Consider the following 25318-nt stretch of genomic DNA (forward strand, 5'->3'; position numbering starts at 1 on the left):
GGGTGAAAGGAGAGCAGGGGAAGGGAAAAAAATAAGAACCAAGATATATCATGTAAAGCTACAAGATCCCAATGATAAATGTAATTGTATTTTATATCTAAAATGTATCAATAAACTTAAAGGAAAAAATGCTGTGTAAGTGTGTTATAAGAAAGCTACATGATTAGTTGAGGGGGGAAAGGTCACCTTAAGGAAGAAATATTCAGACTGAAAAGCTAAACAGATTTTGGGAAGGAAAGTAGAAGGGGGAGGGAGAGAGAGAATTTCAGATAGGAATTTCTGAGGCTGAAAGGAATGAAGAATTAAGGGATGAAGTCACAAAGTGGTCTCCAATCAGGGCTGGTCTCCAGTTATTCAAACTAATAATTTTCTTTCATAGTTTAAGCCAGTTTGTGTTAAATGGCCTGCCACTTAAATCTGAAAGTGCCTAAATGGAACACTCCACTGCTCTGCTAATATGAAATTTGTGGGTTTTTTTAAATTTCAATTTTTTACTATTAGATTCAACAGATATTGTTAATGGGCTCTAAAATTTTGAAACATTTAGACTTAATTTCTGCAATCAAATCCCAGACAGTCAAGAAATCTTCCTCCACCCTGCTACCCATGAACCTGCACCTCAGTCCCTTGGTGTCTTTTGTCCATTTTAAAATCAGATTCTTCTATTTTCTTATTACTGAGTTTTAAGGGTTCTTTGCATATTCGAGGTAACAATCCTTTATCTGATATGTCTTTTGCAAATATTCTTTTCCCACACTGTGCATTGCCTTTTCACTCCCTTGGCCTTGTCTTTTGCAGAGCAGAAATTTTTAATGAAGCCAATTATTATTATTTATCATTTTTTTAATAGATTGTGCCTTTGGTATTACATCTAAAAAGTCATCATCAAACCCAAGGTCCTCTACATTTTCTCCTATGTTATCTTCTAGGGAATTTCACAGTTTATGGCTGTTGTTTAGAGGCAGGACTTTTAATGGCAGATTCATTCAGGAGGAATCTGCCTTAATGAATGGGAAAATACCATTGTCAAAGGAGTGGGTTCATTATCCTGAGAGTGGGTTTGTTATAAAGGCAAATTTGGCTGCCTCTTGCTCTTTTGTGCCCTCATGTCTTTCTGCCTTCTGCCATGGCATGTCACAGCAAGAAGGTCCTTGCCAGATACCAGTACCTTGATCTTGGATTTTCCAGCTTCCAGAATAGTAAGAAAGAAATCTGTTTTGTTTTGTTTTGTTAACTAGATTGCCTCATCTGTGGCATTCTACCATAGCAACACAAAAAAAGACTAAGGAACTCACCTATTAAAATGTTTCCTGGCTGCAAATCCTGATGAATATATTCATGCAAGTGTAGTTCTTGAACAGCCTTAAATATAGATGCTAGGACATTTCGGGCAAATGTATCTTCCTCATCCTCCATGGCGTCTCCTCTGCGCTTATCCAAGAGCTCCTCCAGAGACTCTTCACAGAGGGCCACACACACATACAACCAGGCCCCCTCACTCTCACTCCCATAGAATGTCAGCAAGTTACTGTGCCCTTGAATGTGTTGCAGGCAGTCCATTTCCCTTACTGCATGTTCACTCCCCTCACGGAATACCTTCACTGCCACTTCTCGCTCCTCATAGAGCCCCAGGTAGATGTCTCCTTTAGAAGTTTTGGCAATTTTGTAGTCTTCACCCTTAAAGATCTTGAGTTTGCCAGTTTTACGATGGTACATTCTATAGAGTTTTTTCAGGTCTTTCCCCCAACGAGAACTCAGAGGCTTCCAATCTTTAGTAGGGGGTTGGAAATAGTCTTGGGCTCCATAAGAGCAAAGAAGTTTTGCAAGGTCATTGTTATAATGTTTACGCTTTGCTATCCAGACAAGATCTCCGCAATCTGTGTTGGCTCCCTTCTTACACAGCAACTCGACAATCACCTTCAGATTGAGCTGAACAGCAACCAGCAGTGCTGTTCTGCCTTTGTCATCTTTTGCATCAATATCTATATGCTTTTGTTCCAGGAGCATCTGCACCAAACCAACATGCTTCTTTTCCACTGCCAAGATCAGGGGTGTCTTCTCTCTTTCTCCTCTCATGCAAATATCAGCCCCGTGGTCCAGCAGAAGGCGGGTAATATCCTCCACCTTCTCATCAGGAGAGCTCTGAATACCATGGATCAAGGCACTTCTGCCCATGTTGTCACAGGCATTGACTTCTGCCCTCATCTTTTCCAGGAGAATTCTCAAGACATCGATGTGGCCCTTTTTAGCAGCATCCATGAGAGCTGTGCCCCCTCCTTTCCCAAGTACCTTTTGATCAGCCTTTGTCTCTCGATGCAAATTCACATTTGCTCCACTCTCATAAAGAAATTTTAAAGCTTCAGCATTACCTTGCTCAGCAGCTTCCATGAAAGCTGTGAAGCCATTAGAATCATACTCATTGACATCCGCTCCCTTGGAAAGGAAAAGTCTGAGCAGCTCCACATTTCCCTCAATCCCAGCTATGATGAAGGAGGTGGCCCCATTCTTCTTCCTCTGATGAGGGTCAGCACCATGATCAAGCAGAAGTTCTACAATGTCCTTACTACCACCTTGTACTGCATTATGCAAAGGTGTCCAGCCCCCTTCCTCTTCCTGGAAATTGACACTGGCCCCTATTTTCAGCAATTGCTCTATCTGATTGACATCTTTATTCTTAACAGCATTAATTAATGAATGACCGTTTTCCATTGTAGCCCTTCTAAAGTTGGAGGGCATGGGTCCCTCCTGGGGATTGTTAGGACCCTTTGTCTCCATGATGGTAAATGCCACTGGCTATGTTTTGCCTTTTCCTTGAGAAAATGCAACTTATCTCCTTGGGACTTGACTAGAGTTTTGGAGTATAAATTGTGGTTACCTAACTACAACCAGCTGTATGAGGCAGAACAGGGTTTTTAGTCTTCTGAGATTTCCCCTGGAAGTAAGAGAGATTGGATAATTTCAGAATAGTAAGAAAACATTTGAATTACAGAATTTACTTTTACTAGTAACCTTTTCCAAATACATTTACTTACTCATTACAGAGCTTTTAAATTGTAGATATTATAATATATGCAAATTAAAAATTTTAAAATATTACCCGATAGTCCCTCTCCCCAGAAATAGCCATAGATCTTTAAATAGCTGGTATCTTGCTATGTATCCCAACTATGTATTCCACTTCCTTTCATTCAGTGCCATACTATAAATAATTCCCTATACAGTATTATTACAAAGTCTTTTAAACTTTTTAAGGATTCTATAATATACCATCATATTGTTGCTTAATTTCTTTATTACTGGGTGATTTTTTTAAACAAGTTTTTAAAAAGATTTTTGATATTAAAAATTTCTAAACAATTCTCAATGATGTTCATTTTTAGTTTATTTTCTTATGATAAATTTCTTATACTCATAACCTTTGATTGGTCAAAGTTATGACTATGTTTCGGATTCTCAGCCTATACTGTATTAACCACTTTTTCCAATGTTACATAAATACATTCTTATCAGCAATAAATAGATTCTTTTAAAAAAACTCTATAGACAAAAACGTATTTCATGGTTTTTGTCCAATGGTATGTCTTACTACTTCAGAGAGGTTGGTCACAGAGTTCCCTGGCTATGTGTATGTCCCTTTTGTATCACTATGTGTTTCTATTTAAAGTAGGAGTGGCAAGAGTTTGGGTTCTGACCTGAATAAACTGAGTCTGAGCCCCTGGTTATATAACTTTTCTTAACTGTTACTTCCTTATTGTGTAATTTTAGATTTGTGGAGTCTCAATTTTCTGTTTCCTCAAATGAGACAATAACAAATATAGTCATGTGTGCAGAGTGCATTAAAGTATAGTGTATAGCAAGTATTTAGTACTTAAGGAATGATAGAACTAATTATGTCACTCTATGAAAAAATCACTTTTAAGGAATTCTATTCTTCCCAACCATGTGCAATTAAATAGTACAGAAACAGGGAAGCTAGGCATCCATTTGGTCCAACAACTGCCCTCAATGAAATTGAAGCACTTGAGACCCAATTCAATCACTGGATAGTCCCATGCTATTGTTACATAATCACTACATAACTACATTTGCTGCAAATTCACAAAGCCACACTTTCTGAGGACTAATCAACTGTACAACATGAGCATGATCACCAGTCAGTGAAATGTGAACACAGCATTTGCATAGATGGTCCTGATTACAAACAGGCATGAGGCTACCAGTGTCAATGAAGGAGCAGAGAAGGAAAGAAAGCCAAGCGTTGCCTGTGGAGTACACCACAGGACAGAGAATTAAGCCTTGAAAGCAAACGAGCCCTGCTTTCATTTTCATTTTCTTCAGCAGTCCGGAGGACCTGAGAAACAGTGGACTTAAATAAACAATGTGTGGCTTTCTGCAGAAATTTGGAAGAGAGGGCTCAGAACCATTAGGCTCCTGTAGGACAGCCAGGAGGTTTTGAGCCTTCTCTCCTCAATCTGTGTCCTCCAGTCCCTCTCATGTCCAGTCCCAGATCCCCGGGGGCTCTTTCAAGAAGGATTTCTCAAGCTTGCCCAGCTAGCTCTTTTCCTTCTCCCCAGATCTTTTCCTTCTGCCCAGCTTACCTTCAGGACACAACCTCTTCCTCAGTCATTCCTTTGGCAGCAACTAAGCTCGGACACAGTTCAGCAGGGTCAACACTTCCTCCTGGTGTGTCTCTGAACCAGCAGGGCGGGGCTGAAAAAGGAATGGAGAAGAAAGAGCACAGCATGAGCTGGCACACAGCCACACTCAGGCAGCAGGCCTGAGAAAAGTGCTTTCCTACCTTGAGGAGGAAGGTGATGCCATACATGCTTTAGCTTCTCCACTTCTCAGCTTGCAGTATCCAGCTCCATCCAACATACTTGTATCTTTTCCATGTTGTTGAAAATGCCTCCTTGGGTTAAAAGAGTAGAGAACAAACACTTAACCCATTATGCACTCAATTCATATTTATCAAGTGCTGTCTTGTTAGGGGCTATTGTGAACACTTGGGCTAAGGTGATTTGCCCAAGACTAATTTACATACAGACTCATGGAGTTCTTCATGGAGCTTGTAGATATAATCTCTGACTGTCCCTACTCCTGTGGGCATCCTGACTGCTACCATCCAGTTTCCCCAACATATTGCTTTCTGCATCTATGCCTTTGTACATGCTGCTTTGCTGTGAGATCAAATAATAGCAGTAAGAATGATAATGGCAGTGATGATGTTAATAATAGCAGACATTTACATAGCTCTTTAGTGTGCTCCCAGAACTGTTCTGACTACCTTATACATAATAACTCACATGATCTAAAATTTTTCGAGGTAGTCACTATTTTTATCCAATTTTTACAGTTGAAACTGAGATCGAAAGTGATAAAGTAACTTGCTCTGTTCTTGGGATTTGAGCTACATCACTGAACAACACATTCTCAAGGAAGCCAGATAATGAACAAAAATAAATCATAGTATGTTTTATGGTTAAAAAATCTACAGGGAATAAGTAGAATAAGAGGGATTGAAAGCACAGGATAAGAACTGTAATTTTCCAACAAAGGATAGGTAGGGAGGGACTCATTCTACAGATGACACTTGAGCAAAATTTCTAGGAAGACACAAAAGCATGCTGAGCAAATTTCTGGGGCAATCTTTAATAAATGGTATTGGAAAAACTGGATTTCAACCTACCAAAGATTGAAACTAGACCCATATCTTTCACCATGCACTAAACTAAAATCGAATTGGATCAGAGATCTAAATATTAAAACAGAAACACTAAACTTGGTGGAAGATAGGTTAGGTAGAACTCTTGAAGACAATGGAATAGGAAAAGACTTTATGAAAAAAACCTGAGTAGCACAGGGACTAGCACAAAGAATCAACAACTGGAATCTCATCTTATTAAAAAGCTTCTGTTGGGCTGGGGATTTAGCTCAGTGGCATCAAACCTGCCTTGTAAGCACAAGGTCCTGAGTTCAATCCCTGGTACCAAAAAAAAAGAGAAAGAAACCACCAACAAGGCTAAGAGATAACCTACAATGTGGGAAAAAATTTTACCAGCCATTTCTCAGACAAAGGACTATCTAGAATATATAAAGAACTCAAAAAAAAAAACCAAACCTCCCCCAAATTTAAAACCCAATTCAAAAATGGGCATCTGAAATGAACAGACATTTCTCAGACAACGAAGTAAAAGCAGCAAATAAACATATGAAAAAAGTTCGACATCACTGGTCATTCCAGAGATGCAAATGAAAACAACACTGAGATTCCACCTCACCCCACAAAGAATGGCTGCCATCAAGAAATCAACCAAGAACAAATGCGGGTGGGGCTGTCGGGAGAAAGGAACCCTTCTCCATTGTTGGTGTGAATGCAGACTGGTGCAACCACTGTGGAAATCAGTATGGAAATACCTCAAAGAACTAGGGCTAGAGGTCCCATTTGGCCCAGCTATTCCTCTGCTGGGTATCTTTCCAAAAAAATCATACCACAGAGATATAGGCACACTCATGTTTATTGTGGCACAGTTTGTAACAGCTAAAGCTTGGAAACAGCCCAAGTGCCCATCAACTGGAGACTAGATCAATAAAATGTGGGGTTTTTTATAAAATGGAGTACTACTCAGCCATGAAGAGTGAGAAACTAGAGACATTTATAGCTAAATGGATGCACATTGAGGCCATACTCTTAAGTGAAATAAATAGGACACACATGTGTAAATACCAAATAGTTTCTCTGGTGTGAGAAACTGAAAGTGTAAATAAAGATCAAAATGTATAATAGATAATGTGAAATAGGAAGAAACGATCTAAAGGAGAAGGGGAAGTGGAAGGGGTAGGGGAAAGGAAAGAAGGGAAAGGAATAAATTTGAGAAAAGGAAAAAAATGGAAACAAAGTCTTTGTAAATAGGGAGAGGTGGAGGGGTTGAAGGGAGAGCAGGAGAATGGGAAAAAAATAAGAACCAAGATATATCATGTAAAGGTACAAGATTCCAATGATGAATGCCATTGTATATCTAAAATGTACCAATAAACTTAATGAATAAAAAAGTTCTGGGGCAAGAGCATGGAAATCAGAGAAAAACAGAAAGTGAAAAAGCCCTGAGGTAGGATCATGCTTGGCATGATCAATGAGCAGCACGTAGGCCAAGTGAGGCTGGCACAGAGTGAGTGAGGGGAAATGATACATGGAGGTAACGGCTCTCAGGACCACATAAGCACTTCAGCTTCAACACTGAGCAAGATGACAGCCATTGGAAAGATCCAAAAGAGGGATAACATAGTCTGAATTATATTTTTAGAAAATCATTTTCAGCGCTGGAGACTAGGGGCAAAGGTAAAAAGCAGAAAGTCAGTTAGGAGGTGTTATAGTAAACTTGGGCTAAGGATTCCTCCATACTTGAGTCCTTACATAATAAAGTACAACCTAACTTAGTATGTATAAACTAAATGAAAGCCTCACTTGAAAGTGTACTATCTGTATAAACTAACAGAAAGCCTAACTGAAACTGTTCTTTTGTAAAAGATAGCTAAAGCTTAGTCAGTCAGCAGCCAGGCTTCAGTCAGTGGCAGGTGGCCAGCAGTCGAGATCATGTTTAAATAAGGAAGAGGCCGAGCTGTACCAAGCAAGATGTCTCTGCACCTCTCTGTAACTGCTGCCTGACCAGGTCGCAGGCTGGAATTGTCTAAAGCTGTTCTGGTTTAGAGGGCTGCTCAACTCACAAATCATTGGCTCTGTGAAGCCCTGCTGAGTGGAATTTGTTTAAAGATACTCCTTTCCTAGAGGCTAATGCAGTAATCCAACTGAGAGCCTGGAGTGCTCCTAGTCTAGGACAGCAGCTAGTGGTAACAGTGGCTGTTACTTTGTCCTGAGCAGGAGATTTGGCCAATACTTCTGGAGCATGGGGACACATGTTGAAGCCCCATGAAAAGGAGCACACCTATAGTGAGACACAACCAGGTGTAATAATCAGCTGCCACCAGAAAGAATTCACCCCAGGATCTGCAGAGCATCTCAGGAAGAGGAAATCACAGGCTCATCACAGACTTGTACAGAATTTAAGCTGTGTCAGGTGATTTGGGCCTCAAGGAAATGGGGATTTGTTTACAACTGAGCACCACCAGGAACCAGGAGCAATTTGATGATTGGTGCCCTGGTTGTTATTATCTAGGAATCAGAAAGAACCAAGTGGAGCTGGAGTTGTCACTGATGCAGAAGCTGTAGCCACTCACTTTAGCAGAAGGAGGACATCCAGCTGTTTTTGTGGTGGCATAGCATCTTGACCATCTTGTATTTAGTCCTCATTAAGAGGTGACTCAGTTTTGTCTCGTTCCATATGGTCATGGGGTGACCTCATCTAATTGTTGTTTATGTTCAGTGGAAGCACTACATGCAGCTCACTGTTAGCTGCCAGCTTCCCAGGCATTTTTCTCATTTTTATTCGTTTGTTTTCTCTCTTCACATATTTAGAGTTCGGCCATAGTTCCAAAGCACATATTGGTTTTATATACATGGGAATAAGTTCCACTGGAATAAAAATCCAACTGGTCTGGATGGTTCATTTTGGAAAATTAAATATAATTTCCCTGCCTGACACTTCTTTCCCAGAGGAGAGTTTTAAATGTCCCCAGACTGAACCACATGGAAGTAATTCTGACTGATTCTGTGAGACCTAAAACCACAAGATGTACTTTGCCCACCTGCTTGTGATAAGTGTTCAGCCATCCCCTGGCAACAGCTACCCCAATGTCCCAGGTGTAACTGTTTGCAGCTTGGGTACGCAAGGCACAACCAATCAGGCTTAATTGCCAATCTAGAACCTTGCTGTAACTACTATAAAAACCCCTGCTGATTTGGAGTCAGGACTCTCACTCTTGACCAGCTGCGGCGGTGACGGTTGGGAGTCCCTGCTCGAGCTTGAATAAACAACCCTCGTGTGTTTACATCGGAATCGGCTCCTTGGTGGTCTTTGGGGACCTCGAAATCTGGGCACAACAATTCCTTTTTTAAAAAATTAATTTATTGGTACATTTTAGGTATATAATATAAGGACATACATCATTGGAAATTTGCACCTTTACATAATCTCTCTTGGTTCTTATTTTTTCCCCATTCCCCTGCCCTCCCTTCACCCCCTCCATTCCTCCCTATCTACAAAGACTTTGTTTCCATTTTTTCTTTTTTTATATTAATTCCATTCCCTTCTTTCTTTCCCCTACCCCTCCCACTGCCCCTTCCCCTTTGCCCCTTTTCTTCCAATTTCATATTATCTATTACACCTTTTAGTCCTTATTTACACTTTCAGTTTCTCACACCAGAGAAACTATTCAGTATTTACACATGTGTGTCCTATTTATTTCACTTGAGTATAGCCTCAATGTGCATCCATTTAGCTATAAATGTCTCAAGTTTCTCATTTTTTATGGCTGAGTAATACTCCATTTTTTAAAAAAAAAAACACATTTTCTTTATCTAGTCTCCAATTAATGGGAAGTTGGGTTGTTTTCAAGTTTTAGCTATCACAAATTGTGCCGCTCTGAACATGAGTGCACATATATCACTGTGGTATGATTCTTTTAATTCTTTGGGGAAGAGACCCAGCAGGGGAATAGCTGGGTCAAATGGGACTTCCAGTCCTAGTTCTTTGAGGAATCTCCATCCTGATTTCCACAGTGGTTGCACCAGTCTACACTCCCACCAGCAGTGGAGCAGGGTTCCTCTTTCCCCACTGCCTCACCAGCATTTGTTATTCATTGATTTCATGATAGCAGCCATTCTTTCCGGGGTGAGGTGGAATCTCAGCATTGTTTTCATTTGCATCTCTCGAATGACCAGTGATACTGAACATTTCTTCATATGTTTATTTGCTATTTCTACTTCTTTGTCTGAGAAATGTCTGTTCATTTCAGATGCCCATTTTTGGATTGAGTCTTTAAATTTGGGAGGTCTGATTTTTTAAAATTCTTTATAGATTCTAGATAGTAGACCTTTGTCTGAGGAACAGCAGATGAAAATTTTTTCCCACATTGTTGGTGGTTTCTCTTGCTGTGCAGAAGCTTTTTAATAAGAAGAAATCCCACTTGTTGATTGTTTGTGCTAGTTCATGGGCAACTGAGGTTTTGTTGATAAAATATTTTCTATACCAATATCTTCAAAAGTTCTACCTAACCTCTGTTCCAGTCAGCTCAATGTTTCTATTTTAATGTATAGATCTTTAATCCATTTTTTTTACTTTAGTGCATGGTGAGAAATATAGGTATAGTTTTAATCTTTGGCAAGTTGAAACCCAGTTTTTCCAGCAGCATTTATTAAAGAGGCTGTCTTTCCTCCTGTGAGGATGTTTGGTTCCTTTTTCAAAGATGAGGTGGCTGACTGTGTCTGGAGTTGTTTCTGTATCTTCTAAACTGTTCCACTGGTCTTTATTGCCTAGTATTGCTTTTACTATTCTAGGTTTCTTCTTCTTCCAAATGAATTTTTGGATTATTTTCTCCAGGTCTATGAAATATGCTGCTGGGATTTCAATTGGAATTGCACTGAATCTATATAGCAATTTTGGAAGTATGGCCATTTTCACTATATTGATCCTTCTTACCCAGGAGCAAGGGATGTCTTTCCATTTTCTGATATCCTCTTCAGTCTCTCTTTTCAGAGTGCTTAGTTTTGAAAGCACAGGTCTTTGATTTCTTTTGTTTGGTTGATTCCTAGGTATTTCAGTTTTTTGGATGCTATTGTGAAAGGAATTATTTGCCCTATTACTCTCTCAGTGAGTCTGTTGTTTGTGTAGAGGAAAGCTATTGATTATTGTGTGCTGACCTTGTATCCAGCTACTTTACTGAATTTGGTTATTAAGTGTAGAAGACTTTTGGTGGAGTTCTTGGGGTCTTCTATATAGAGTATCATGTCATCTGCAAATAATGACTATTTGACTTCTTCATTTCCTATTTTCATTCCTTTTATTTCTTTCTCTTGTCTAATTGCTGTGGCTAATGTTTCGAAAACTATATTGAACAGGAGTGGTGATAGTGGACATCCTTGTCTTGTTCCTGATTTAGTGTGAAGGATTTCAGTTTTTGACCATTTAGTATGATATTGGCTGTTGGTTTTTCACAGATGGCTTTTATCAGATTGAGGTAGAGACCATCTATTCCAATTTTTTGTAGGGTTTTATCATAAATGCATGTTGGATTTTGTCAAATGCTTTTTCTGCATCTATTGAGATGATCATATGGTTTTGTACTTGGATCTATTAATATAGTGTATTATATTTGTTGATTTGTGTATGTTGAACCATCCCTGCATCCCTGTGATGAATCCCACTTGGTCAGGGTGTATGATCTTCTTGACAATCTTCTGCATTCTATTTGCCAGTATCTTATTAAGATAAGATGCTTTTTGCATCTGTGTTCATTAGTGAGATTGGCCTATAGTTCTCTTTTTCAGTTGGGTCTTTCTCTGCTTTGGGGATCAAGGTGATGCTTCCTTCCAGGAATGAATTTGGGAGTATTGATTCCCTTTCAATTTCATAGAAGAGTTTAAACAGTCACGGCAGTAGTTCCTCTCTAAACGTCTTGTAGAATTCAGTGGTGAAGCCATCAGGGCCCAGGCTTTTCTTAGTTGGTAAGTTTTTAATTATGTTTTCAATTTCATTGATTGATATTGGGTTGTTTAGAATTTTTATGTCATTTTCATTCAACTTCGTTAATTCACACGTATCTAAGAATCTGTCCATTTCTTCTGTGTTTTCCATCTTATTGGTGAATAGGTTCTCAAAGAAGGTATTGATGATCCTCTGGATTTCTGCTGGGTCCTTTGTAATTTCACTCCTAATTGCATGGATTTGGGCCTTTCCTTTTTTTTGATAAGGTTGTTTAAGGGTTTGTCAATTTTCTTTAATCTTTCAAAGAACCAACTGCTTCATTAATTTTTTTGTATCGTTTTCTTAGTCTGACTGATTCTTAAGAGGTAGGCTTGGAGTCAGGGATTCAGCTCAGTGGTGCCATGTCTGCCTTGCAGGTACAAGGTCCTGAGATCAGTCCTTGGCACCAGGAAAAAGAGAAAAAGAGGTAGGTTGGCATTCTCTTCAAAAAAATTCTTTATGACTCTTAAAACTCCCAAAAGGATTTGTGTCAGTTAGGATTCACTAGAGGAGTATAGGATTTATGAGGTAGGTTTGGCATGGCCACCTGCACGCTGAAGAGCCAGAGGATCCAGTCAAAATTTGAAGGCCTGGAGCTCACCATAGTCCCATGTGAGTCCATATCAGGTAGTCAAAGAATCTGGGTTGGTAGGCTGAAGAGTCAGTGCTGGAAGTCTGGAGATGGACGTCCAAAATCAATGGTGCAGACTGGAGCACCTCTGAAGAAACAAAAGTAAGATTTCCTTCTTTCCCTTTTTATTCCATCCAGATGACAAGCATATTGGTTGGTGCCACCCACACCAAGTGTGGGTCTTCCCTCCTCAGTACGTCAGTCATCCTGACACACTCAGAACGGTACTAAACTAAACTGCTGGGTGTTTTTTTATTTAAGTTGATACCACATTAACTATCATAGGATTTGAGGTGACTTAGAGTAAGAAGCACAAATATAATAAAAGCCTAAACTATTAACATAAGAATAAGAAAGGCACAAATAATAGAGGAGGATAACTGTCACAATTCAATAGAAAACTTAACTCTGGATCCAGTCCAAAGCAGAGATGGCAAAAACTCACACCCCAAAAAGAAAACATGATTTATTAGTTCAAAACGTGGTTTGCTGTGGCCAGTTACAGTTGTTATATCACACAAGCAAGCAAGATCAGAGAGGTACCTAGCACCAGCTAGCCCTCTGGGGGAAGGACGGGTATTGGGTCTATGTGGACACCAAGGAAAGTCAGTCTGGTGGGTGGCATGAGGTAAAAGCCCTGAATATCCCCAGACCAGGGCCAGGGATTTAGTTCAGTGGCACCACACCTGCCTTGAAAGCACAAGGTTCTGAGTTCGATCTCCGGTACAAAAAAACCCCAAATATCCTCAGACCATCTCGAGCCAGGAGAATCAAGGAGGAGATTACCAAGAGATAGGTAGAGACTGACCAGTGTCCTGACAAGAAAAGAGATCAATCTGTCCACAAAGAGGTCCAGTCACTTGGCAAGGTTCAGAGGTCCAGACTTTGAAGAATCACCAAATGCAATACCGAATAGTATCTCTAGTGTGAAAAACTGAAAGTGTGAATAAGGATGAAAATGATTAAAACAAATAATTGATAATTTGAAATAGGAAAAGGTCCAAAGGTGGAGGGGTGGCGGGAGGGGAAGGGGAAAGGAAAAATTATGAGAAAAAAAAAATGGAAACAAAGCCTATGTAAATGGGGAAGGGTGTTGGGGGTGAAGGGCGCATAGCTAATGGCGGAAAAAATAAGAACTAAGATACATCATGTTCAGGTACAAACACCCAATGATAAATGTAAATGTATTGTATACCTAAAATGTACCAATTAATATATAAATATAAAAAAAAAGGAGAGCAGGCCGAGGAGTGAATGGAAATCCTGGCTAGAGACAGTGAAATCAAGCCCAAGGAGAAATGTAAGATGAGGGCTGTCCCCTTCCCATACTCAAGATGTTAGAATTGAGCAGTGTCTTCAGTCTTTCTTTCCTTTGACCAAAGAAGCCCTTTAGACTGTGGGGATTGGCTCTAAGCTTAAGAATGAACTGCATTTAACTTACCAAAATCTTTCTCATAGGATCTTGCTGATAAGACAACAGGACCAATATGAATCAAACAGAAAACTAATGTTATCACATCAGTACTGTGAGAATAGTCTAGGATAGTTTGAACTGTAGGAGACATCTCTGCCAAGTACTAGGGGGCTATGAGTGACATGTGCGTCTGCCTTCCATAATTCAGCTATATTGTTTTATATCAGGAGTCAGACCGAAGCTCTACATGACTCAAATGGGTACGTCAGATGGTAGACTGGCCAAGTATAGCCCTTCCCTCAATGGCTGCCACGGAAACCCGGTCTGTGAAGTGGCAGAACTCTAATGAGTTACGTGCAGCTGAGGTCAGCGTGACCCCAAGTAAAACCCTTTCCCCTGAATTATGGCTTCTCACTGACCTGATGGGTTGCTTGCTAATTGCACCTGGTCCCTGTACCAGTTTGTTCCATCCAAGCAAGATAAACAGTGCTTCCTCCCTAACAACCCTGCCTGGCGCCATCATGCCAGGTGTTTATTTCACTAGATGCCTTGTCTGCATACTCTGCTCCCTATTCCTTCCCACGATTGTATTCAATAAATACTGGATGTGCTTGGGGGCCTTTGTCTTTGCTGCCATCAGCAGCGCTGACCAGGACCCAAGACTCAGCTTCTGCACTCTAAGTGTCGTTTCTGTTTGTTCTTGAATTCACCTTGTGCTGTGGTGGCTCACAGGCCAGGACCCAAGGCAGAGGTCCTGGTAACATCCCTGTCCCCACTACCTACATTGAGCCCTATGATACATACTTTTCATAAATTTTTAATTTTATCATTATAAAAACTCTTTGAAGCCAATATGATTGCTATTCACAGTAAAAAGTGAGGCTCTAAGAGTTTGAGTAATGTGCTAAAAATTATTCAGCAGATATGGGCTGGATTCAGTCATCTAACTCTGAGCCTGCTAACTGTACATGCTGTCTGTGAAGCTGCCCCTTGGAACAGACAAAATGGAATTAGCAAAGATGGTCATACTCCAGGACAAAGCTATCCCTTAAGTGGGAACTCCTTACAAACAAAAGATTAATCCATACATTTTTGCTTTTCTCAAAGTTTAAGTTAAATCATTATACAGGTTAGTAATCACAACTTGGAAATCACCAACATTAGAAGGCTAGAGGTATCTTTTCTAAATGATGGAGACTCAAATTTCATCTTCTAGTATCTAATTGCCTTGTATCTCTTACCTGTTATTTAATTTCCAATCTTTCTTTTCTTCCCTAAAGCAATTTGAATTACTGGACCAATTTAAAGTGCTCAGTGACAGTGAACTACCTTGGGATCAGCACTTAATAGACCCTGAACACCTTTCCCCTTTCCTAAGAGTTTCAATTTTAAAGTTAATTTCAGCCCAGTGACCTAAAGAAATCCTATACCCATTGTGCTGTTATCAGCTATGTTAATAATTCTAATTTCACTAAAATTTTATGTGTTTATTAAAATTAATTAATGAACAAAGCTATACTGAAACAAACTACAGGCATTAGATATAATCCCAAAGGTAGAAGCTAACCTTTAAAAATGATGGATATCAAATAATTCCCCCAAAAGCTTACGTTGTCTAGCATGACCACAGGGAGGCAGCAGAGGGTGACAAGTGAATTGTCTGGCAGTCAGAAAAGAAACTGGCATCCATTTCAAAACAGCACAAACTGACTGGCTTTGAGTGAATTTAGGGTTCCCTGGAGTACACTGGCTTGCTGATGCCCCCAACCTTACACTTCCTCATCTGAAATGCTCTGAATGTCACATACTGTACAATATTGTGTTGAGAAAGCAACAGTAAAAAGAAAAGTTGATGTAGAATCTTGGATTCAAATCTTGGTTCGTTTATTTTATTCAAAAAGTCAATAAATTGTTCTTGATTAATTCTTCCTGTACAAGACCCTGTGCTTGGGGCTGGGGATTTAGCTCAGTGGCACCATGCCTGCCTCTCAAGTGCAAGGTCCTGAGTTCTATTCCCAGTACCAAAAAAAAAGACCCTGTGCTAAGGACTAGGAACCAGGCAAAAGTAAAAGCTAATACTGTATTCATGGGGCACTTTATAGATGAGGTACTTAAACTTTGGACTTGAATAACTTCCCAAGGTGAAAGGGCCAAGACCTTAAGCCAGGGCTATGAGCCACTTTACTGTGCTCTGCTGTACCCCACCTTACTAAGGTGAAGTATAGGGGCCATGACCCTGAAGAGCCCACCACATTCTGCATGCTACAATCAAGATTTTAAAAGTGTCTTAAAATCAAGAGAGATTAACTCTCTGTGACAAAGGCTTCAACTGAGGTGACATTTTTTGCTAGATTTTTAAAGTTGGCATTCTTACCTCTCAACTCCTAATTTAAAAAAAAAAAAAAGAGGAAGAAAATAGAGCATTACAAGCAGAGGGGAGAGCACGTCCAGAGACACAAATAACAGTGGGAAGGACTGAGCCTGTGAGCAAGGCCCTCTGGGCAGGAGATGAGTTGGGAGACAGACTCGCCTCAGCTCAGAGAGATCCTTGCAGGGGCAGGAGCTCGACTTCATCTTCCAGTCAAAAGCAAGCCACTGAAGGCCTTTGATGAGGCCCCAAAGTGCTCAGATCTGGGCTCTACTTGGGAGACTGCTGCAGCAAGGGGAAATGAGCTGGAGCAGGCAGCGGCTGGGGTAGGGACAGCAAGTGGGGAGTCGTTGCCACAGCCCAGGCTGGAGAGGAGAGACTTAGCTATAGAAGTCTTAAGCAAGACTGGGAAGGAGAAGCTGGGCTAAACACATTTGAGTTTGATGGGGATTCCATATGATGGTAAGCAGAGGTGGAGAAACCCAGTCTGGGGTCCAGTGCCTCTGAGCACCAGGGTCAGGGAACCAGTAGGCTGAGGATATCTGAGGAAGAGGAGGAAGGGGGGGGAGGGGAGGGGAGGGGAGGGGGAGGAGGAGGACCTTGTTTTTGAATGTGTTAACTACTGAGGGTCCAGGAATGTACAGGAGGAGAAGTCTGGCAGAAGGTTGAGAATAGTAATCTAACTTTTCTCCTCATGGATTTTAAATTCACTTTTAACTCGAGAGCTGTTCAGTAAGCATTTATTATGTGCTAGGTTCTGGAAGTAGAAAACTGGAAAGGAGGTCAGGCCTAATCCCAGAAATCTGAAGTCTGGTAAAGCTGGGCACTGATTGTTTGAGGCATTACAGGGTCTCAGCACTCTTATTTGAGTGAGCATCGGCAGCAGTAGAACATGGAGGAGCAGCTCCATAATTGGACTCAAAGAGCCACAGAAGCCTCCCCAGAAAGACTTTTGAAAGATGGATTTGAAAGGTACATGCCTAGGCTACTAAGAAGGTGGTGGGAAATCGTAAGAGTGGGGAGACATAACAGGGAGGTGGTCCAGGTTGCAAAAGTGATGTGAGTCCAGGAAATGCTAAAGATTTGTTTTGAAGAGGCAGATGAAAGCAGGACAGCAGGCCTCAGAGATCTTTGGGAGTCTGCTGGAAAGCACACTGTTAAGGCAGTGTTGGACAGGGAAGAGACAGAGGCTGTGTGTCTAAAGGTATTGGAGATTGTGAGCTAGCTATGTGATCTTCCATCAGTCACTGAAACTCTTTGAGGACCAAGTAGCATGGGGCTATTTTGAATCTGACGCTCAGGAGCTGTATGGGTCAGTGAAGAATTGATCTTCTTTATCTTTAATGTTCACCTGCCACCTTCAGGCCACAATGCTGATCCCAAGACCTCCTATGGAAAGGTAGGCTAGCAGAATGGCAGCTATTAACTGGGACTGAGCCCAGAGGACAGTCTCCCTGGACAGAGATGCAAGCACCAGCCCTCAATGTGGCTCTCTGTCAGCCCTGTTTATTTCTCTTGCTCATGGGTTACACCATCCTTTTCCTACTGGCCCTCATATCACTTCAGAAGACACACAGTGTGCCCTTGTCTAAGTTTATTCCAAACCCCCTTCTCCCATTAAATGACAGCTACTTGCTGTTGATGGTATGGTGGCTGTTTTACCAGGCAGGTACACAGGAGCTACTCAATAAATGCATATGAAAAGGTAAAAAGATAGAAGGAAAGTAGTAAAAAAAAAAAAAAAAAAAAAAAAAAGAGAGAGTACCTTGGGGTACCCTTTCTTCCCTCCTCAGTCATAGCCCTCTGCCCATCTCAGACACACCAACCGCCCCCTACCCCAGTGTAACTGAGTTCCCATTTTCCTTCCCAGGCCCTTAATGTCAGAATAACTCTCTAGATCTGGGTTTAGGATGTAATTGTATGGGGTTTCTGTGATAAGTACTCAAACTCAGACCACTTTTCTCTAACAATAGGGGAGAAATGAGAGTCAACATAAGGTCCAGTTCTGTACATGAACTGATAACACAGAGAAAAGAGAATCTTTTTAAATTATAATGGGGGGGGTTGTGTGTGTGCATAAGTTTACCAGGATAAGAACAAGTAGGCAATTAGCACATAATGAGATTTTGCTTCTTGCAAACCTCCCCCCAAATTCTTTCAAGCCCAGCTCAATCCTGTCAGGCCCTTAGCCATGGATGAAACAGCCATGTATATAGAGTAATTTCATGTACTTCATCTCAGACATCTATGAAATTACAGAATAATAATTATTCCTTGAATTTCAATGAAGTTATAAAAGAATACTAATGCAAATTGAACATGGGCAAAAATGACAATTGCAAAAATCACCACCTAGTTGACAATGTCCAGCTATTTGATCAAGGGGCATCTGTTAACCCTTGTTCTGTGACAGGCAGGATTGGGAATGGCTTGTGCTGAGTCCTGATCAGGCGGATGAAGGACATAGACTGAAATGACAGCACAGCTGTTATCAGCTAAAGCAAGTCACCAAGCTTGGTGGCCACCACGAGCACCCATCTAGTCCCTCCTTTCTGATTCTTCCAGTTACCAAGTGAACAGGTGTCACATGTGTAGTGGGAGGTTGCCACCTACCCAGCACCTCCACACTTCCCTGGGCCTTTTGCCCATCCACACAACCCTTGGAGACAAGATACTGCATTTGAGTTTTATTTTTATTTTATAAGAATATAACATGCTGACCGAGATTGCATACATCACTCGCATTAAGGAATCCAGTTCCCTTGGTCAACAATAAATAAATATTTAAACAGTGATGTGTTCCTGACAGGCCCCGAGTGGCTCCCTACACATTCAGAGGTAGAGTCTGGTGGAGGGAAGGGACAGTCAGGAGGCAAGTCCTGCTGAGATTCCCCAGTGGAGAAACTGAAGCATGATAATAAATAACAACAACAACAGTAACAAAAAATCAGCATACTGCAAACACATTATAATTAAATAATTTTCTCCTAGAGGAGTTCAAGTGCACAGAGGGCAGTGTTGGCTATCCTGGGGCAAGAGGGGGATGTCCAGGTGGATTCATCTCTCCCGTGGCTCTGAAGCAGAGGCTGAAGCAGCTCTGAAGCAGAAGTTGGGTGAGGCCTGAGGTGGCAGCCACTTCTGACTTTCCCAGCCTCCTCCTTCCAAGCAGCCCTGCTCCCCAGCTTTAGTCCAGCCTTACCTTCTGCTCCTGGGCCATCATGCTCCCTGATCCATGCCTCCCAACACTCCAGTGTACATTTCACGCTCACAGGAAAGAAACTCAAGGCCCCCCTTCCTTCCATCCTAGGGCATCTCTTTATCCCTTCTCATGCGTGAAGAAAATACTGGCTTGTTTTCTGTAGGACTGTCAGGCACTGCCAAAAGATTTTCTTATGATCCCTTTCTCCCTCATTCCCCACTGCCCCTGAGGCCTCCACCTTCCTCCTCCTGGGCCTCATCTCCAAGGGCTCAGAGATCTCAGAGAGGCCCTCCAAGGGTCCACTCACGGGTGGAACTGCTGCACACGTGGGGCTGCGGCCATATGCATGAGGCCACCGAGAGCACCAGGCTGCATTCACTTGTGCAAGTTGGTCCCTTTTCAGGGTTCATGGCCAGTCTTTGAGGTATATAAATGTCATTCTGGGCAAGAGTCACAAGGACTAGCTGACCTTGAAAAGACTGTAAGAAGGGACACAGGGTAGCATTAAGAAGCAGAAGCCAAGGTGCCCTGGGGTGACGTGGGACAGGGACAGGGACAGGTGAGCGGGGCCAAACAGGAAGATTCCACACCCTGGGCTCCTTCTGGGCCAATTAAGGAAATTTGGAAAGCAAGATGTGATCAAACTCAACCAATCCATAGGCAACTCTCCTTTTCAAATTTCCTTAGGCACCCTGGAATCTGTCCTTGCTCCAATGGGAAGGATGAGAGCCAGAGCTAATTGCTACACCCTCCTGTTTTTCCCCAGAGAGCCCTTAGCCACAGCTCCTGAATGTAGGGGGCATTCTCACACATGGCACCCAACCCACAGTATCTGGAGGAACAAGTATTCCTCCCCACAGGCTGCTGGACCACTCCCCTTCCACTGTCCTCTTGTACTTGCTGAGCAGAGCCTTTCTCCCCTACAGGGGCAGCCGCCTCAGGGATAGGTGACTCCACCTCTCTTCCCACTGATTTCCTCACTGCCCTGGAGGCTCATGTGTGTGAAGGCTCAGCCGGGCTGCAGCTGGATGAAGAGGTGGAGGTGGCAGTGGCTTGTGCAGCCAGGTCCCGGTAGGCAGGTGACTTCAGGAAGCGTTGATAGGAGTCCTTCTCCATGAGGGTGCGCGTCTTCCCCTGTGCTGCATCAAAGCACATGGCTGTGACCGCCTGCAGATTCGTCCTTGTCAGCTCCCGAGTCTCATGGTCTATGTTCACCTGTGGAAAGGAGGCAAGTACAGGGTTAAAGGTGCAGAAGGGGCCAAGACAGGGGCCTAGTGGGCTGCAGAAGGGCCAGCTGCAGGTGGGGCTGTGGAAAGGGCACAGGAACTTGGAGTCTCCTGTGGCCATGCCTAGCTCTTCAGTTCTGGGGCTGTCCCCACAGCAGATCCAGTGTCTTTCTTCCAATCTCTCAGAATTACTGTGAGGGTATTTTAAGAGTATATGCAAACCCAGCCTCCTTTTGCCCTTTCTTCTGTTACAGCCCTGGTTCAAGTCACCACCGTCTCTCTCCCAGATCAATTCCAGGGCCTCCTAGCTGGTCTCTTTCTTCTCTCACCCCCTCGGTCTGTCTGTCCTTGTGAAGTTTGAGTGAGCCTTTTAAAACCCACTCCACCTGGTCTGGCCTTTGCACTTGCTGCTTCCTTGGTAGAATGTCCTTCCCTCCTTCAGTTCTTTCATCTCTCTGCTCATATGACACCTGATCAAACAGCTCACTCCTGACTTCCCTTTGTCCAATGGGAGACCTCACCTCCACTCACCCCACTCAATCCCTTGGGTGCTCCCTCTTGCATGGCCAGCTTTAGCTGTATCAGAGCATAAATCATCTGTCCTGGCTTGTATTTATTTAATTGATTATTGGTATTTTCCATTAGAATATAAATTCCATTAGTGCAGGGACTTTGTTTTGTTTATTACTATATTCCCTGAGGCTATATATGCGTAACACCTTGCATGTAACTTCTGTTCAATAAACCTTTATGGAATAACATACAATAAATAAAAGCAGTCAGAAAACAATGTAACAGATACAAATGTAAGGCATTACTCTAATTTCTCCACTAGGGGACTCCACGTTTTATCAAACTCAAAAGCCAGGCAGAGGTAGTCAGAAGGAAAGTTGAATTGCAAAAAAAAAAAAAAAAAAAAAAAAAATGAAAAAACGACCACAGGCCACAGGTCAGCCAGACTGAGCCAGGTTACACAAAATCCCCGTGATGACCTTGTCTCCACAGTCAGTAAGTGTGTTGAGGGTCTAAAAATAACTGATTTACAAAGGTGGGTATGGACAGAAGCCAAAAATTCTGGTGACCCATCCTGCTCCATCTGAGTCTGAGGGTGATGTCCAGCAGTAGCACTGAGCTGGATTTTCTAGTCTCTGGCCACAGGAGCCCATTCTCCCTGTGACAAGCCCTCTTGACTTCAAAACCCAGCCCTTCATGTGCAAGGCCCCCATCCTTGGTTCTCTATGGGGAGGGGGAAGGAGAGTTCTGAAGAACTGGTGGACCATGTTGGGCCACTGACCTCTTTAGGGGCTTCACTGCAAATGAACTCATCAAAGATGCGGTGAGCCCTGGAGGCCAGTTTGGCAGGTGATCGGATCTTCTTGAACTCCTCACAGGCCAACCAGAACTCTAGATTCTCCTCACTAAATTCCGTCTTCAGGAAGCCGTGGAAGGCAGCCACTCCCTCTGGGGTGGAAGGGAAAGAAAGGGGAACAGGTCAGACTGGGGGACAGCTGGGAATAAAAGAAGAAAAGATAACAATTGCAGTTAATGGCTCTATTTTTAGAATGTAATCTTTTTGAACAAGGACCTGCCTTTGTATTTTGAACAGAGGCTGGCACACTAGAGGATCATTATTATTATTGCTATTACAATTATTTTGCCCATGTTTTCAGCATCCCTGGCTCTAAAGCACATGAGTATGCATGTGCCACTCACAGATAGACATAACAGAGTCCTACTCACTTTTACTGCTCAGCAGTGAGTCGAAGGACTCTCTCCACTTCAGCACATCTTCTGAGACACATCTATTAAACAATAATAAAAAAACAAAATTTAAAAAAACTTTTTTTTAAATCAACAAACCAAACCATAGCACAAATTCTAGCCAGAACTCTGATGAGAAGCTGCATAATTTACACAAAGACTTGCTCGGTGGTTGCTGAAGCTGACTTCTCAAAATCAGGGGAGTTTAACTCTGTATTTAAAGTATATGGTGGTGTTTTCTAAAGGGCAAATCAGCAACCAGACACTGAAGCCAGGGACCCTTCTGGCCTCAGTCAGTATCTCTAAGGCTGTCTCTTCTCTGTCCAAAATTGCTTCTATTTCCCTAACTCTCCAACCTGGGTTTTGTATACCTCCTCAAGGAAAGAGGGCCTCACAAGAGAGTATCTTTATCCCAGGGCAGCACTGCTGGTAGTATGAAAGGGATGTAGGCAAGGTCCATACACCAATGGAAGCAGAGTTGTTAATAACAACTTCAAGTGGTCTTGGACCCTATCCTAGCTCTGTATGCCTGTGCACTGACACTTCCAGATGGGAGAGTCTGGTAACTAGACATTCATGCTCATGGTGCAGTTGTCTGTTGGTGGATTTAGAAGTCTGGCAGCCACAGCAACAAGTCGTACTACAAGCCCCAGCGAGAGGCTGCCTCAGTCCACCTCGCAGGTCCTAGTTCCTCCTGGTATTTTCTTTCTCAGGCTCCTTCCCCTGTGGGGGCCCTGGGCTGGAAAAAACTTACCCTTCTTTGCTGTGTTTACTGCCCCGCTCAAACTTGCCAACATTGCCAGCATCAGAGCCCAGCTCTGATTTGTGAAGAAAGATCCCCAGACGTGTTTTGAACTCTTTGGCTCTGAAAGACAAATCATAAGCATGGAAGGATTCTGTTTGCTCAACCAGCATGAACCTCTGCCTGTTCCCAGGACCAAAAGTGTGCATTATCAATCATTCTTGTTAGCGTTATCAGGCCTAAAGCTACAAAAGCAAGTTTGAGCTGTACCTTGGGAGGTCTTACACTTTTAGGGTTTTAGCACTGTATATATTGCCTTTTTCCTATTTAAGTCACACTGATCTATCTTTGTGCCTCTTGGCTAGCAACTCAGTATCCCTCGGGCTTGTCAGGATATTTCTGAGGCTGTGTGGAAACTGATCCTTGCCTTCGTCTTTGGCTTCTCCTTCCCAGCCACCAGCTTCAGTAAGGATTGCAAGCTGCTGAATAGCTCTCTGGAAAGTTTGCACATCCCCAGGGGGTGGGACACAGAATGGATCTTCCTGCCCTCCCAGGGCAAAGGAAGCCAAGCCCCTAACTCTGGGCCGTGGAATGTAAACCAAGTGCTTAAGAAACTGGGGCAGCCTCGGTTTTGCGTGGAGGTGCCAACATGCTTATCCTGCAGCAGAGTCTCCAGCAAAAAGGACTTGGACTAATAAGCGGCTTTTGTCACAGGATGGGAATGGCAGCAAGCAGCGGAGCTCAGCTCCCTCACCTTTCCTTTCCCCTCCTCCTCTCTGCCCCTCTACTCAAATCACCAGCGAGCCACTCCTTCTCCCCCCATATCCCCAAAGCTGCAGCTCCACTTCCTAAGAGTTGGTGGGGCTTGGACTTTTTCCTCAGACCAGCTGAACTGCTCTTACCTCTCCAGGCAGGTGGTGGGGAAGGCAGTCAGTGTGCGGCACATGGTTGCGGGCGCAGGGCAGCACGTTGTGTGAATGGTGACCGGCTCCAGTAGGATCGCAGCTGGGGGCTGAGGCAACAAGCGCTAAACCGCTCTGGTTGAGGTCGTCAATGTACACTCGTCCGGCCGCCGCTGCTGAGCCTTTTATACTCTCGGAGGGGCGGGGTGGGGCTGGGCGCCGCTGACCAATCGGAGAGCGGGGGTGGGGGCTACGCGGATGAAGGCGGGGCCTGGAGCCCGATGAGGCGGGGCCCGATTGGCACGCTGGGCCCAAGGCGGGGTTGCCCCCTCCTCCGAAGTCGCCTGCTGGGGAGCGAGAGGCTGCGGAGATGAGCCTCGTGCACCTGCTTGGTAGGAAAAAACCCGCCGACCTCTAAAAAAATCAGGAAACCAAAGCAACGGTGTCAGGAGGGTTTACATGGAGATGGCAGGTCAGGGAGGCACACACGGAGGCGATCACAGGAAAATCTGAATCTCTTGGGTCTTGAAGGACAGGAGCAAAGGATGCAGCCCTGGCAAAACTGCATCATGATTATGCTGATAATTGCCATGTACTGTGCTCCTACCCCAATGGCCACCGGGCTGAGTAAGCTCTTCATTATCATCGTCATCCTCTCCATTTTCTAGATGAAGAAACTAAGGAGTGAAAAGTAAGGAGACTTGCCCAAAGGCAGAGTTGGAAGCAGCAGACATGGGGAGGGTACGCTTTAATGAACACCTGTGTGCCAGGCACTTTCAGGAAGACACCGAAAAATGAACAGAATTTACATAATTGGCACCAGAATTTAGATTTCAGGTAAGAATTAACTATGCTTTTCCCAATGCAAAAAAACAAAAAAGCAAGAATCCCACTGCCTCTGTAAGTGGTTAGTGATACTGGGGTAAGCGGTTACTTGCTCAATGTCCCCATCTCTGAGATAAAGGTAATAAAATACCACTCCACTTCTCACTCTCCCATAAAGGCTTTATGGCCACATCCATTGCCCCACAGTTCTCTTTAGGTTGTTTGTGTTTTGTTTTGTTTTTTCTTTTTCCTACATGAGGTCTTGCTAAGTTGCCCAGGCTGAGCTAAGACCTACAATCCACCTGCCTCAAACTCCCAGGGTGCAGGGATTACAGATGTGTGCGACCGTTCCCAGTTTGGAATTTCAAGTTAGAAGCTGCAAGCAAGGTTAAGAGTACAGGTTTAGAACTGGACTTTCAGATTACAAACCATGGCTCTGCCGTTTACTGAGGGGAGACCTTGGGCAAACATGCTCATTCTTAACCTATCCATACTCTAGTTTTCCTTGTCTAAGACACCAAAGGACTCATTTCATAAGGTGGTTGAGAGGACTAAATAAGTTGTTTCTTTGTTTGAGTTCTCCAGGAAATGCATTGTGAGGCAGAGGCTTACAT

General features: G+C 42.9%; 2 protein-coding genes across 2 annotated transcripts in view; both read right to left on the reverse strand.

The window, feature by feature from the left end:
* The window catches only part of Rnasel (ribonuclease L), a 46301-nt gene extending 41582 nt beyond the window's left edge, over positions 1-4719 (reverse strand). Inside the window, exons 1-2 of the mRNA XM_004862830.3 lie at positions 4599-4719; positions 1296-2932 (exon numbers count right to left, since the gene is read on the reverse strand). Of these exons, the coding sequence (XP_004862887.2) occupies positions 1296-2775 (1480 nt within the window). The 5' untranslated portion in view covers positions 2776-2932; positions 4599-4719. The remainder of the gene's footprint in view (positions 1-1295; positions 2933-4598) is intronic.
* Positions 4720-18721: 14002 nt separating this feature from the next.
* Rgs16 (regulator of G protein signaling 16) lies at positions 18722-24050 on the reverse strand. Its single transcript, XM_004862829.3, has 5 exons — positions 23880-24050; positions 22990-23100; positions 22215-22276; positions 21769-21935; positions 18722-20463 (listed from the first exon to the last, which is right to left on the reverse strand). The coding sequence occupies exons 1-5, from the start codon at positions 23921-23923 to the stop codon at positions 20242-20244; spliced, it is 606 nt and encodes a 201-aa protein (XP_004862886.1). The 5' UTR covers positions 23924-24050; the 3' UTR covers positions 18722-20241.
* Between the last annotated feature and the right edge of the window lie 1268 nt (positions 24051-25318).

The sequence above is a fragment of the Heterocephalus glaber genome, unplaced genomic scaffold (assembly GCF_053883595.1).
Source record: "Heterocephalus glaber isolate CG9 unplaced genomic scaffold, H.glaber_assembly_v1.0 deba00001600, whole genome shotgun sequence".
NCBI classification, from domain to species: domain Eukaryota; kingdom Metazoa; phylum Chordata; class Mammalia; order Rodentia; family Bathyergidae; genus Heterocephalus; species Heterocephalus glaber.

What these genes read in the sequence shown, in the direction of transcription:
- Rgs16 (XM_004862829.3), bottom strand. Translation starts at nt 23,923, where the DNA reads ATGTGCCGCACACTGACTGCCTTCCCCACCACCTGCCTGGAGAG. An exon ending in CCCACCACCTGCCTGGAGAG is followed by an intron (nt 23,101 to 23,879) that starts GTAAGAGCAGTT and finishes TTTGTCTTTCAG; the next exon opens with AGCCAAAGAGTTCAAAACAC. An exon ending in GCAGTGAAGCCCCTAAAGAG is followed by an intron (nt 20,464 to 21,768) that starts GTCAGTGGCCCA and finishes TCCTTTCCACAG; the next exon opens with GTGAACATAGACCATGAGAC.